Raw genomic sequence first — 14,317 nt, 5'->3', positions numbered from 1 at the left:
GCACCAGTAATTTCTTCTAAGAGCATGTCATGCTTTAATTTATACTTTTGCTCTTGTATAGTAAGAAGAATAAGATATAATTACACACCAAACTGCTGCATAATTGTTTGATATAATGAAATTGCGGTATTAATATTACGAACATATTTTCTACTAGTAATGTTGGCAGTAATAGAATGACTGCAAAGAAAATCCAGTGCCGTCTCTGGCCGTGGTAGCCATATGACACATGTATGTTCCATGTTCATGAATGCATATAATTTCGTCCACAGCATGAAGTAGTAACTTTAAAAAAAATGGTTTCTAATAAAAATATGAGTAGTATATCATAGAATATGTAGGAGAAAGTTTCTAGGAAACAAAATGTTTTAGATCTTTAAGGAACCCTTTTCTAATACGTCAATGTTCTAAAATGAAGTGCCGTAGCACATTTTACTGCGCCCGTTAAAGTAGTGCGTGTACAAATTTATGAAATCAAATATATGATCACTTCATTTACAGATGTGAATTAATAATAAAATTTAAACATTTATTTCAAGTATTTTGACAGACTGACGATAAGAACTTTAACTCTACGTATACTTTTTGATCACCTCGCGTGTTGTTTAAAATCATAGATCGTCCCGTATTGGTGAGGGGTGGGGACGGAGGCTTAAACGCGTAGTAAAACCATTCAAAGTAACTAGGGACTACTTTCGCATGCTGTCAATCGCCTACACTGAACTCGTGGATATACTATATATTAGTAATATATCACAGACGAGAATCCGAATGCAGAAGCCACAGAGCGCAGATACTGTCGATAATATTAATTATTATTATCGTCACTATCAGCGCACTTATCTCAGGCTAGACTTGGAAAAAGTTCTGAGAAGCTTTCGTGCCATAAATCTGTAAGCGCCGGAGCTTCTGGGCTGGGCGCCTCGTGAGACTCATAGCCGCAATCTGACAGACCACAGTCCATTTTTCTAGCAAATCCTGTATCCTCTGACTTGACAGATTGCGGTGACATGGTGTACTCAGTACACGTGTCAGGCGACAGATGAACTTTGGATTCTATGGATTCGTCCGCAAAGGTTTCCTCTGTTACGATTTCTTCGTGAAGACCTACATCTTCCTCGTCGGAACATATTATTGTGATGCAATTGGTAGCTTCGTCGTAACTGCCGTATATCGTGTCCGGACTCTCTTGTTTAAGCTGAACTGGAACGAATGGTTCAGTGGAGATTAGCACACTGGAACCGGTGACCCCGCCCGCGACTCCATCGGTTCCATTGGCTTCCACATCTTCTGATGTCGTCCCCACCATTCCTGACGTATCGTCACGTTTGGTGCTGGTATCTTCCGCGAGCGGAGCCTGGTGAAAGGAGTTATGCGATTAGTTGAGAAGAAACTAAGCTCGCTGTGTTAAGTTTATAGTCAAATTTAGGTGTGGATGATTATTTTCTGTAAGGCAATTGATCATTATTATTGAATTACTTTAAGGATTTTTTTGTTCTGAACGTCCTGAGAAAATTGTTCATCCATTCCTAAATGTCTTTCGTTGAAACTGCTCTTCTTATAACTGATCTTTTGTAACTTATGATGCACTAAATATGTTTATTGTTAGACTCACTTCGTCGTTTGATCTAGAAGTATTTGCTTCCACTTCAGCGGTAACTTCTCGCAGAAGACTTTCAGCAAGCTCCTCAAGTCGGTCGATGTAATCGTCTCCTTGGAGTTCAGCAAAGAGTTCTTCGAGAGGAGGTAGAGGGTTAGAATCCTCAGGAGAGCGCTGGCTGCTGGTGTCAAGCTTCCTATCGCTGACAGCTTCGCCAGGCTCTGTGCCGGCTGTGCTACCCCACCCTGCGGCAGAGGGTTTCTGGGGGATTCTGCAGATCCCGATGTAGGTGTAGCACAGCCGACACGAGCCTGACATGCTGAACAGACTGGTTGCTCAACTTCAGAACTCTTGTTTCTCCTAAGTTTTCTGTTCTCTACCATTAAACTTTCATTGGTGCTCCTCAATACTGAACATTCTCTCGACAATTGTTCATTTCGTTCTTGAAGTATTCTTACTGACTCTTCCAATTCATCTAGTTTTGCTTTCTTACGGTCACGTGATGTTTGTGCAGCAACACGATTCTTCAACTTCCTATAAGCAACAACAAGTTAAACTATTAATTGGCAATTATTATTTGACCAAAATAAAAATATTCATCCAGCATTGACTTAAATAAAAGTAATCATTCACTATATAATGCCTTGGCACATATTATTTACACATGGTAAAGTAATTGAAAAATATTTTCAAAGAAAATAAAAGTTTAATAATAGGTACAACTTTTCAGCAGAGGTAATAACCGAAACTGAACTAACTTTCTCTGTAATTTCTCTTCCCAGGTGAGGTGGTCCAGTCGTCGTTTCTTTCCACGAAGACAAACATCACTCTTGAAGAGCGAAGAGTCCGTGGAGTCTTCGTCCATATGTTGTGGAACATTCCTGATGTCCATTTTGGTCTTATTTGCCAGTATCGACGTGGTAAAGTTCAACTTTGGATTAACGCTCTTCGCTAGCCCTTTAGGCAAAGTAATTATAACACTTTTCAAGCCGCTCATGCTCTGCCATGAAAATTATCTTCTGTTTTGAAATAATCCAAGTGCCACGTCCCACACCTCAAATTTCTGATGTCAACTGAACTGAACTACCGGTGTATATCGCTCATAGGACGCCTACTGACGCCTACCGACTGATGCAACTCCCACAAACTGATGAAACTCGGAAGTTCAGCTACACAGCTATCCGTGATAGAATTCGCTAGAACATCAAGAAAGCATTTCATTGGTCAGATAGGTCGTGACACGTATGTGGTTCTACCGGATTGGTTAAATTTTAGGTCCTTCCTATGACGTCAACGGCCGAAAGTATTGTGACGTTTACGAGTCGACGCAAGTAGGAAATACTCCAAAACGGGGTATTATGTATGTACGTACCCATCATTATAAATGCAAATTAACAATGAATAGGTCCCATGACGGAGTCTCTTCCGTAAATACGTAATGCTGTATTATTGTGTTGAAAGATTTAAAAGAATAACGTCATCCAGAATGAATATCGCTTCGACGATAATTATTCTGTACATTTTTCATGTTGCGGCTTTCAGCTTGATAAAAAATGAAATGCTGTGTATGCTATCGGTTTTCTATGAGTCAACGTTGCTGTACATACCTCATACTTTCTCGGTGTCACTTCTACGAATGTTTACACAAAAAAGAGACACGCGTAGCTTGCGTTCGTGGAATTTTTACGCTACGAAACATAGAGGGTATCAGTGAAATATTTTGGTTATATATTTTTTAAGAGTTCAAAGATCATTTTATTTTATTCGTTAAATTTCCCTATGTTCTCGAAAGCAGGGATTCAGACCCAATCTTATCTGATGAAACGATTCACTCTGAATGCTGCGATAAGCCTGTTGGGGGCTAGAAAATGATATGAAGTCAGTTACTCATGTATTCTTGAGTTTCTCAGCTTAGCGGCGGTAACAATTAACTTCTCGTAGAATTACATTGTCAAATTACTAGCTCACTCGTGTACTTGTTGTTTCATCATTGTATCGTTATGTTTATTAAGTGACTGAGTTTTATTGCTATCAGATGTGCCTGTTGAGAAGATTCAAATCCAGTCATGACAGTTAACCTATAATCTGTACAATAAAATCTAAACAGATACGTCCTTCGGGCAATTTCGCCACTTGAACATGGCTTGTGAAGCTTGTGCTACAAAATTTACGCTATTTAAGAGAAAAGTGAGTCCTTCCTTTGTTGCTCCTTTTTAATTTTTCAACCTTATAGTCAATAATATCTATTCTTTTTTGACGATATACTACATTCGGGATGGTATTTGGCTTGAAATTCTAAGACTTCTTGTTATTTTTAGAAACAATGTATGGAATGTTTACGATTCTTCTGCACCAACTGTGTTGTCCGACGAGTAGACCGATTATTGAGTTGTGACAATTGTCGTACTTTATCACGAAGGCCACTCATACGTAGTCAAGTATTACAAATGCGATCCAGAGATCTGGTTCAGTACCTAGATGCAAAGAAGATTTCTATGCGGGGCTGTGTAGGTAAGCAATATAATAGTCATAGGATAGGAAAATTAACTATCAAGAATATTGAATAATGAAAGATAATGCCTGGTGAATTGAAATGATAAGATAAGGAGTATCAATGAATATCAGAACCTTGTTATTGATTAATATTACGTGATTCAGAATAAATTGTATACATAATCAATTACACAAAATATTATAGAATCTGTTCTTTTCTAGAAAAGGAAGATCTGGTCAATTTACTCTTACAACTTGCAAATGGAACTGACGGGCGATCTACAAATGTTCCAGAATCATCACTGTAAATTGCTCATTGTTCTTATTACTCTGTGAATTATTTCTAAATCTTTTTTCACTAATCATTTCATTCCAACAGATTTGCCTCTAGACGGCAATTCTCACCTGATTCTCCACCACGTAGATCACGTAGTCCTCAGCATGTTCCTGAAAGACCAGAAACGAATGGAAGAGTGGAGACAGAGCCTGAAGAGAGTCCACTGGAAGCTACAAGAAGTACACATGACATTCAGATAGAGGAACTGTCCGATGAGTTTATTACTTCTAACGATGGACCGGAGCCACTCGTTACAGAACAGGAAGACAATTCAGAAAGTTCTAACGAGCAACATTCTGAAATGTTTACAGAACTCCCGACGGTAAATAAAAATGATTTAAACAGAAGATCTTCAATAATAGCAATAATTTACTTCTTTTAATCTTAGTGGTCGGGTTTAGTCAAACTGTCCGACATCAATGACGTATTAGAACTCGAGTGCTTAACAATTAAACAGTTGAAGGAATTACTTAGTACAAATCGAGTCGATTTTAAAGGATGTGTCGAGAAACGTGAATTATTGACTCGTGCAACTCGACTGTGGACGGACTACAAGTCCAAAGAAGGTAATCGACAAGTTACATTTGTTAAGAAAATTAGTCTAAGTTCAAGTCGAGGTAACCTACATGTCATTTATCTTTTTATTATTTTCTTATTAAAGATTATCAGGAACTGGACGAAGAAGCTCTCTGTAAGATTTGTCTGGATGCACCTATTGAGTGCATAATGTTAGAGTGCGGTCACATGGCATGTTGTGTTACATGTGGTAAGCAAATGTCGGAGTGTCCAATCTGCAGACAATACGTCGTTCGAGTTGTGCGTTTCTTTAAAGCATGATAAATCGAATGATTCATGGAGAGTCACGAAGAAATCTTAATAAAAAGGCGTCCACTGACAAGCAGAGAGAAAGAAAAGTATATTTTTCTTAAGGCAGACATCCAAGGCGATGCTAGTTCGTTAAATCAACAGCGATTCGTTTTGATAAAGTGCCTGCCCAGCAGTGTCTTAGACGTTAAGATACGAAAATCTTGAAACGTATTGATATACGTGCAAATTTCATTCTGCATAGTATGCGTCAAGATGCGTTCAAACGTGATATATATTAACGACCATTGCGTTATATGAATCCTACTGGAGAATAAAAATTCTCAGTGCTGTCAACGAAATTATAGAATGATATTTGTGTTAAAATTTAATGTTTTATATATAATTCTAGATAGAAATTCAATGTGATCTTCGTCTTTCTTTTTTTATGTTTAAATTCCATAAGCAGGGTAATGTAGAAAGACTATGAGTTATACTGTATTTTCAAACTACTGTCTCATCTTATGTAATTTCTAGTTTTTATTTCTGTATCGATGTTCCAGTTTAACATTGATTTTTAAGATAATAGATGATAGCCCTAAGACTTGAGAAAAGCAGAGGCTCTAATAATAACGCGTGGGTAATTTTTGTAGAGCATGAAAAATTGTGACTTTAATTCACTAACAGTTTATTTATCCTTCTAACAGTAGTACAACAAAAAAATTCGACACAGTAGAAACACAGGGTGTTAGATGCGGATGAGAAGAGATAGATTTAGATCATAGTCAGATTGTGACAATGAGATCGGAAGAGAAAGAGAAAGAAAGGATTCTCCTTCCATTTGAAAATGCAAGTCACTGTTTCCCTCTAGAAAACTTTAAAAAAAACTTGGACTGAACTTGTCTAAGTTTAATGTGGGGGATTGCACGTTCAATTTGAATGATTAGCGCCAAATTGGTTTTTAATTAAAAATCATTGATTGAACGCTAGCTGAGTTCAGGATGACCAAGTCAAGAAGTGGCCAGTTATCGTTGCAATGGTGGTGACATTGGCAGACCTGATGGACCAACATTTGAAATCGCAGAACTTGGCCCAAGCAATACTTGTTTCTGTTGAGTACGTTGCATTTCTTCCATTTGCGCTCGCTCCATCTCAAATATTATTGGAGCAAAGAGAATTGCGGATGAGCTAAAGAACAGCCAGGTTGCTGTGCAAGAGAATGCATAGAGTCCTGAAAGAGGTAAAAGTTTTCTATCATATAGAAATTGTTTAATAATTTAGACATATACAATTTCATTAACAAGATAACATTATAAATGACAAATTGTACCTTTGATGCAAGCACAAAGACAGGTCCCTGTTGCATGGCCCAATTTACGCACATCCTCTGGAAACATCTCAGCCAAACCTACTAACCTTTCAGCCAAGGTTTCATCCTAACAATAAACAAATATGCGTAATGGTTAAGTATGCTACAACGTAAAAAACTATTACATACTATCACAGGATTATAGAGTCAAAGTTCACAGAAAACTAACCAAATTTTTGTGCAAAATGAAACAATTCTGTTCGACTTCTCAATAGGAATCAGAAAATGATTAATAGATAATCAAATTACCTACAACAATTACATAAAAATAAACTAAAAACATGAAAATTATAATGATTTTATCAGGTTAGTAAAAAGATGAATTTTGATTATAAAACAAATACCTATGTAGAACCATATTTAATATAAAGAAGCTCAAGATAGATGAGAAAAGTTTAGGGATAAATTATAGACCAAAGGAGAACATGAAAAGTGGAGTAAATTAAATAAAAATGGATGTGAATATTACTTCTTCGTCGTCGTCGTCGTCAGGCAGGATTGATTTCACTTCAGGAGACCGAATGTCGCTACTCCCCATACCGCTGTCCAGCTGGTCGAGCTCTTCAATAGAAGCCATATACAAGAATTAGCTATCGGTGCTTACGAAAAGCGACCAAAAATTCAGTTTGCGGTTAGCGAACGAGAGATCCTCGTGTAAAAGAATCGAAGAGCAAAGAACATTAGCCGAGCTACCGTCATGCCCAACCTAACCGGGATTATTATGGGTACTACGTAACTCATAATTTACTGCGCGAAAAACCACCCTATTCAAATATACATATTATTTTTGTCTACTTACTACCTTGCTCCAAACGAGATCTTAAAGAGAAAATGCTGTCCACCAGTTGCACTTCAACCGATTTGAGACTTTCTTTTTTTTAAGAATGTATAAAAAGCCGTCTTGTGTTTCTGGGTTCTATTTTTGAATTGAGCAGACACGATTGAAGATAGTGATACGCTAATGTGCATAATTGTTTTCTGTGATTTAAGGATATGTTTGGCCGTAAACTGCTTAGATTTTATAAAGATTATGGTTTTTATTTGGTTTTAAGATTTTTTTAGATCCTTTGGAAGTAAATCTGAATTTTAGGAAGTTTGGGTTTTTTTGACTTCAGGATTTGGCGTATGCTTCATGCTGCATTACACATTAATGGCGGATGATTCTCTACATGTCTTTCTTAAGTGACCCGCTTGTCCACTTTAATTTTTATTTACCGAGATATCACACTGTGACGATCACAGTGTGACATGTGCAATATAAATACAGTGAATCAGGTACTATATATTCTTTATTCCAATCTTGTAAATGGATTTATTGTGAAAGTTATGTACTCTTTTTACCTGGCCTGTTCTGTCTGACGTGGTTTTTCTCTAGGTCAAAGCGTAGTTGTGAATTGTTAATAAATGCAAAATCAAGACGTTTTGTTTAAAGCCTTTTGAGCATTGTTATTCTTAAGAAAATTGCTAAAGAAATGGCCAATACCGGAGTTCTTCCATTCGTTCGAGGTGTCGACTTCAGCAGCAATGATTTTGGAGTAAGATATATGTTTATATTAAGTTTTAAGTATTCTGTTAAAATTTTACTTAAACTTGTTATGGCTTGTAGGAAGGGAAGTTCCCAGAGTCAGTCAGACTTATGACTGGAATTCAATGGTTAAAACTAGATAAAACAAACCTTACCGAAATTCCTGAGGAAATGGGAAAATTGTTGAAGCTGGTAAGATATTTTTAACTTTTAATTAATCCTAATGATATCATTTGTATTACAATTTCATTCTGATACTCCAAATATTACTAGAATTGATGAAGATTAATTTACTTAGGAGCATCTGTCGCTGGTGAAAAACAAGCTGGAACGTCTATATGGAGAATTGACAGAACTTAGTTGTCTTAGAACTTTAAATATTCGTCACAATAATATAAAAACCAGTGGAATCCCAGCAGAATTATTTCATTTAGAAGAATTAACGACTCTGGACTTAAGCCATAATAATTTGAAAGAGGTACCAGAAGGATTTGAAAGAGCTCGATCCCTACTAAACCTCAATTTAAGCCATAACCAGTGAGTAAAATAAACTATAAAAATTGACATATATATATATACTAAATACATTACTTTTTCAGTATTGAAACAATTCCAAATACCTTATTTATTCACCTTACGGATTTGCTCTTCCTTGACTTGAGTCATAATCAACTAGAAACGTTGCCACCGCAAACGCGTCGTTTAGCAAATTTGCAGTCTTTAAATCTAAATCACAATCCACTGGGTCACTTTCAATTGAGGTAAGTTCAGTATTAATTTAATTATTCTTATGGCTATCAGATTCAAACTCCTGTACAGATGTGAGTTAATTTTTCATACAGACAATTACCATCCCTGATGAATCTGACTACGTTGCTAATGAGAGATACTCAAAGAACTCCAAATAACATCCCATCGAGTTTAGAAAGTTTAACAAATTTGCAGGAACTCGATTTATCACAAAATGCACTGCTAAGAGTACCGGATGCTCTCTATTCTCTGGCAAATTTGCGACGATTGAATCTTAGTGATAACCAGATTACTGAACTGTCAACTGCGATAGGTAAAATATTAATTACCTACAATTCTAGTACAGACTAATTAAAATCTTCGTACATAGAATTAATTAAATCTTTTAATATTCAGATTCGTGGCAAAAATTAGAAACATTAAATCTCTGCCGTAACAAACTTACTGCACTACCGAGTTCTCTGTGCAAAATCTCAACACTGCGTAGATTATATTTGAACGACAATGAATTAGATTTTGAAGGTATCCCGTCTGGAATCGGAAAATTATCTTCACTGCAGGTCTTTTCCGCAGCCAAGAATCATCTAGAGATGATACCTGAAGGATTATGCCGGTATGAATAATTTGAATAATTTAATGTAACATATAGCTAAACATTAAATATTACCTGTAGATGCGGTTCTCTCAAGCAATTGATTTTAACTTCGAATCGTCTGATCACGGTTCCTGATGCGATTCATCTTCTCACTGATCTCGAGCAGCTGGATCTGCGGGATAATCCTAACCTGGTGATGCCACCAAAACCTAGTGAAGTCCAGAAAGGTTCTGGAATTGAATTTTACAATATTGATTTTTCGCTCCAACATCAGCTAAGATTAGCTGGCACGAACGTGCCTGCACCAGTGCAAACAGCCAACAGTAGCAAAGATAGAATTGCTCGTAAAATGAGACTGAGACGTAGAAGGGACCAAGAAGAGGCTGATCAGGATCAGGCAAAGATAATCAAAGGAATGAAGGATATCGCTAAAGATAAAAATAAAGACAAGAACTTAAAATTGGCTGAAGACGCAAAGGCTGAGTCGGTAAAGCCAAAACGTTGGGATGAAACCTTGGAAAAGCCGTCCCTCGATTACTCGGAGTTCTTCGACGAAGACGTGGGTCAGGTTCCTGGTATATCCATATGGGAAATCGAGAATTTTTTACCTAATCAAATCGAGGAAGTGGCGCATGGAAAGTTTTATGAGGGGGACTGTTATATTATTTTAAAAACCGTCGTAGACGAAGCTGGTTCACTTTCATGGGCTATTTACTTCTGGATAGGCGAAAAAGCGACGGTAAGTCTTTTGTTTTAAACAATATAACACCTAATTATTTCTGGCATTAGAAATATTTTTATATATTCATTTATAATTAATAATATAGTTGGACAAACGTGCTTGCGCCGCTATTCACGCTGTCAACCTTCGAAATTTCCTCGGCGCTCAATGTCGGACAATTCGTGAGGAACAAAGTGACGAATCAGATGAATTTCTTCTTCTTTTTGATTCGGATATAACTTACATCGAAGGTGGAAGAACGTCATCTGGTTTTTATACTGTTGAAGATATAGCAGCAGTTACTAGATTATATCGGGTTCATGCAGCTGGTGCATCAATTCATCTTGAACCGGTAACCGTCGCCGCAGAATCACTAGATCCAGGATACGTTTTCATTCTGGATATCGGAACCAAAATCTTTATGTGGTATGGGACAAAAGCAAAGAACACTTTAAAGTCTAAGTCTCGACTAATGGTAGAGAAGATTAATAAAAATGAGCGTAAGAACAAGGCAGATATCCTGACAGAGCTTATGGGTACGGAGTCAGAAGATTTTTGGAAGTGTTTAGGAGTCGATGGAGAACCACCAGAAATTATTGTACGTTTCTACATTTTAGGTTATTTAAATGTGGAAGACATTATTACATTACATTTTGATTCTTCTTCAGGAACACGTCGATCCCAATTTCACGCCTATTACGCCAAGATTGTACCAAGTGAAACTTGGTATGGGATACCTCGAGTTACCCCAGGTTGAGGTTCCACATGGGAAACTTGTTAATACGCTACTTAATAATAAGAATGTTTATATATTGGATTGTTATTTGGACATTTATGTTTGGTTTGGAAAGAAGTCCACGAGACTAGTCAGGGCTGCAGCAGTGAAACTGTCTCAGGAATTATTTAATATGATAGATAGACCAGAGTATGCTATGGTTACAAGACTTCAAGAAGGAACTGAATCACAAATATTTAAATCGAAATTTACTGGATGGGATGAAGTCATTGCTGTGGATTTCACAAGGACTGCTGAGTCTGTTGCAAAGACAGGAGCTGATTTAACAAAATGGGCAAAGAAACAGGAGTCAAAGGCAGATCTGGCTGCTCTGTTTATGCCAAGACAACCGATGATGTCTCCTGTGGAGGCGCAACAGTTAATGGCTGAGTGGAATGAGGATTTACATGGAATCGATGCTCTTGTTCTTGAAGGAAGGAAATTCGTGAGGCTTCCTGAAGAGGAACGTGGTCACTTTTATAGCGGAGACTGTTATGTCTTTCTCTGTCGATATTGGATGGTAAGTCTATTTGGTTCCTTTGAATCGATTGAATTTGATCTAGTTTTTGAAATATTTATTTTTTGTATTTAAGCCTTTGGATGTTATGGATAATGAAGAGGATGATGAACAGTACGAGAATGATTTTCAATACACAGTTTACTTTTGGCAAGGTCGGGATGCAGGCAATATGGGCTGGCTAACATTTGCATTTGGGTAAGTTTGTATCTTTAATTTTACTCAATCAGGGAATATAATGTTTTAGAGAATCCTTTTTCTTCTAGTCTACAGAAGAACTTCAAATCACTTTTTGGAAAGAATCTGGAAGTTGTCCGCACACATCAGCAACAAGAGAATTTAAAGTTTATGGCTCACTTCGAACGTAAATTTATTATTCATCAAGGTCGACGAAAACAGCCAAAACCACCTGGTGGAAGTAAAGTTGAATTTTATCACCTGCGTAGTAGTGGTAGTGCATTGTGTACTAGACTCATCCAGGTGCCACCTGATGCGTCTTTATTGAATTCTACTTTTTGGTAAGACTATTTGTTTGTTAAGAACAGAACAGTGTGATTCTAAGTAAATTTTATATGATCTTTCAGTTATATTTTAAACGTTCCATTTAACAACGACGATGAGAGTGGCATCGTCTACGTTTGGATTGGATCAAAGGCAGATCCTGACGAAGCAAGGTTGATTGAAGAGATTGCTGAGAAAATGTTCAACAATGTAAATTGAATTTCTTTATTCTTCAAAACTATTGTTTACGATTATATTTGTTAACTGTATTACTTTGTATGTAGCCTTGGATCAGTCTACAAGTTCTGAACGAAGGTGAAGAACCAGATAATTTCTTCTGGGTTGGTCTTGGTGGAAAGAAGCCTTATGACACTGATGCAGAGTATATGAATCATACAAGATTGTTCAGATGCTCAAACAATAAAGGATACTTTACTATCAGTGAGAAATGCACTGATTTCTGTCAGGCAAGCAAACTTTATTTATTAGCTGGATTACTTGAGATATTAGAGAAACGACAATGCTTGTGTAACTTTTTATAATTTAATAACATCCAAATATAATAAGATCAGGAACAGTCACAATATTAATAATTGGAGTAAGTTCACCATTGTGTAAAAATAATGTATAATGCAATTCATTAACAAAATATTCAATTGCAGGATGACTTGGCTGATGACGATATCATGATTCTGGATAACGGAGAGCAAGTCTTCCTGTGGCTCGGATCAAGATGCTCCGAAGTTGAAATTAAGCTGGCTTATAAATCGGCGCAGGTAAAATATCTTAAATCATATTTATGAGCCAGACCTTACTTATATGTATAATATAACGTGAGATATGAAAAAATATAAATTTTTCTTGTCATCAGGTTTACATTCAGCATTTGCGCGTGAAACAGCCGGAAAGGCCACGTAAATTATGTTTAACAGCAAAGGGAAAAGAATCGCGTCGTTTTACAAAATGTTTCCATGGTTGGGGTTTACACAAGAGGCCACCCGAATGAAAACGAGCAAACATGAAAAAGAGAAGAAAAGTATAACGCTGTTGCTTAAGTACGTACTGTTTAATAATGTTCTATCGCGCAAATCAAAAAACATAAAGCTCGGTTTGAGTCAGGTCGCCACTGTATATAAGATAGTACTTGATTGTATTTATTTTAACTGTTTGAATGGTATGTTTGTATTTTTTTTGGATTTTCTTCACAATCCTCTGCCCTTGCATTTATTCATACAACCGAAGGATAGTCACTAGAGATTACATATGGAACTACCACAGTTATTCCATGAGTAAAAGATCCAGCCTAGGCAACTCTTTCACTTTAAAAGTCATAGGAAGGATATTCCAAAAGCTCTTTTACTTGTGGATATGCTATAGTTACCGTCATATAACTCTTTAAGAGAATTTCGAAACTATTTATTTGCTGAATTGAGCATCAGGCTAGTAGAGGCCTTTGAAACAGGAAGAAAACTCGATGCTGTATTATAGTTTCTCATCGCAAAATATAATTTATTTAAAGCATAAATATATTTGTATACGTCTATAGGTACTTGTACGATTAACGATTCTCGCACTGACCTTTGTCATTTTTGTAAATAAATAAATCTGAAACTATGCACACTTGTCAAAGCATATCTCCTGACATATATTTTAGAGGTCATACATTGTGTCGATGTCATACTTTCTGGAATAAAATAAGGATTGCGAATTAAAATAGAAACTATGTGAGGCTACAATTTATAAAATATTTTTCCGGATCTCACAGCAAATGATATTGGATATAAATAGAAATGCTATATCTAGGAAGCATCAAGAGGAATTTTATATATAAGTTTCTAATAACTTTTAAATACCTTTCAACTATAAGAGTCAACTACATGGTTTATCATGTTAATCATCGTCGTCGTCATCATCGGATGGCACAAACAACTCATTTTCTTCAAGGAAATTGGCAACGTTTTTACTAATAGCGGCTCCAATTAAAAGCCCAACTATCACGCCGCATATTACTCCGACAATTCCAAATCGCGTTTTCTTGGGTTCCGGTAGTATTGAACCCGTAGGAGACGTAGTGGCAGGACGCGATATTAGGTTACTTTCTACTATATCTCTATTAAAAACACTTGAGCGCTGAAATAACCAAAATTTACCCCTGCTCAACGCCATTTTGGGGAATGCGTGCTTGTGTACCCGGTCGATTCGGTTCTATTTTTTGAACTACACCAAGGATAAAACGAACTTGTCCAACCCCAGTGTTCAAATGCTTAAACCGTAATCACATGATACGCAAGTTCTAGCGTTTTCCTATGAATATATATCCAGAGATCCCA

General features: G+C 36.7%; 5 protein-coding genes across 10 annotated transcripts; 2 read left to right on the top strand and 3 right to left on the bottom strand.

The window, feature by feature from the left end:
- Positions 1-887: 887 nt before the first annotated feature.
- On the bottom strand, positions 888-3,418 carry LOC107272110 (X-box-binding protein 1). The gene is made up of 4 exons (XM_015748915.2): positions 3,208-3,418; positions 2,359-2,796; positions 1,616-2,134; positions 888-1,357 (listed from the first exon to the last, which is right to left on the bottom strand). Exons 2-4 carry the CDS (start codon positions 2,595-2,597, stop codon positions 1,228-1,230), a joined length of 888 nt encoding a protein of 295 aa, XP_015604401.1. The 5' UTR covers positions 2,598-2,796; positions 3,208-3,418; the 3' UTR covers positions 888-1,227.
- LOC107272108 (E3 ubiquitin-protein ligase RNF34) lies at positions 2,828-5,867 on the top strand. Of its 6 annotated transcripts, none has more exons than XM_025089406.1 (7): positions 2,828-2,964; positions 3,636-3,787; positions 3,919-4,111; positions 4,316-4,397; positions 4,473-4,752; positions 4,819-4,996; positions 5,092-5,867. In XM_025089406.1, exons 2-7 carry the CDS (start codon positions 3,740-3,742, stop codon positions 5,265-5,267), a joined length of 957 nt encoding a protein of 318 aa, XP_024945174.1. In that variant the 5' UTR covers positions 2,828-2,964; positions 3,636-3,739; the 3' UTR covers positions 5,268-5,867. The 6 variants fall into 6 exon arrangements, with proteins under 6 accessions (XP_024945174.1, XP_024945177.1, XP_024945175.1 ...); XM_025089405.1 differs by lacking the exon at positions 2,828-2,964 and adding an exon at positions 3,175-3,304; XM_025089404.1 differs by lacking the exon at positions 2,828-2,964 and adding an exon at positions 3,186-3,304 and having other exon boundaries at positions 3,396-3,787.
- A 38-nt stretch (positions 5,868-5,905) lies between these two features.
- On the bottom strand, positions 5,906-7,339 carry LOC107272115 (mitochondrial import receptor subunit TOM22 homolog). The gene is made up of 3 exons (XM_015748925.2): positions 7,073-7,339; positions 6,565-6,670; positions 5,906-6,465 (listed from the first exon to the last, which is right to left on the bottom strand). The coding sequence occupies exons 1-3, from the start codon at positions 7,178-7,180 to the stop codon at positions 6,260-6,262; spliced, it is 420 nt and encodes a 139-aa protein (XP_015604411.1). The 5' UTR covers positions 7,181-7,339; the 3' UTR covers positions 5,906-6,259.
- Positions 7,340-7,718: 379 nt separating this feature from the next.
- LOC107272101 (protein flightless-1) lies at positions 7,719-13,599 on the top strand. Its single transcript, XM_015748896.2, has 16 exons — positions 7,719-7,878; positions 7,979-8,138; positions 8,210-8,320; positions 8,427-8,665; positions 8,728-8,889; positions 8,971-9,191; positions 9,275-9,491; positions 9,552-10,212; positions 10,301-10,792; positions 10,863-11,489; positions 11,563-11,684; positions 11,753-12,004; positions 12,071-12,197; positions 12,272-12,454; positions 12,650-12,763; positions 12,859-13,599. Exons 2-16 carry the CDS (start codon positions 8,076-8,078, stop codon positions 12,991-12,993), a joined length of 3,726 nt encoding a protein of 1,241 aa, XP_015604382.1. The 5' UTR covers positions 7,719-7,878; positions 7,979-8,075; the 3' UTR covers positions 12,994-13,599.
- LOC107272117 (essential MCU regulator, mitochondrial) lies at positions 12,961-14,314 on the bottom strand. The gene is made up of 2 exons (XM_015748928.2): positions 13,841-14,314; positions 12,961-13,671 (listed from the first exon to the last, which is right to left on the bottom strand). Exon 1 carries the CDS (start codon positions 14,151-14,153, stop codon positions 13,878-13,880), a length of 276 nt encoding a protein of 91 aa, XP_015604414.1. The 5' UTR covers positions 14,154-14,314; the 3' UTR covers positions 12,961-13,671; positions 13,841-13,877.
- Between the last annotated feature and the right edge of the window lie 3 nt (positions 14,315-14,317).

This window comes from Cephus cinctus, unplaced genomic scaffold, assembly GCF_000341935.2.
Source record: "Cephus cinctus unplaced genomic scaffold, Ccin1 Ccin1_scaffold1109, whole genome shotgun sequence".
Lineage (NCBI taxonomy): Eukaryota > Metazoa > Arthropoda > Insecta > Hymenoptera > Cephidae > Cephus > Cephus cinctus.
The sequence above is the reverse complement of the archived record's forward strand: the minus strand, read 5'-3'. Positions and strand labels throughout refer to the sequence as shown.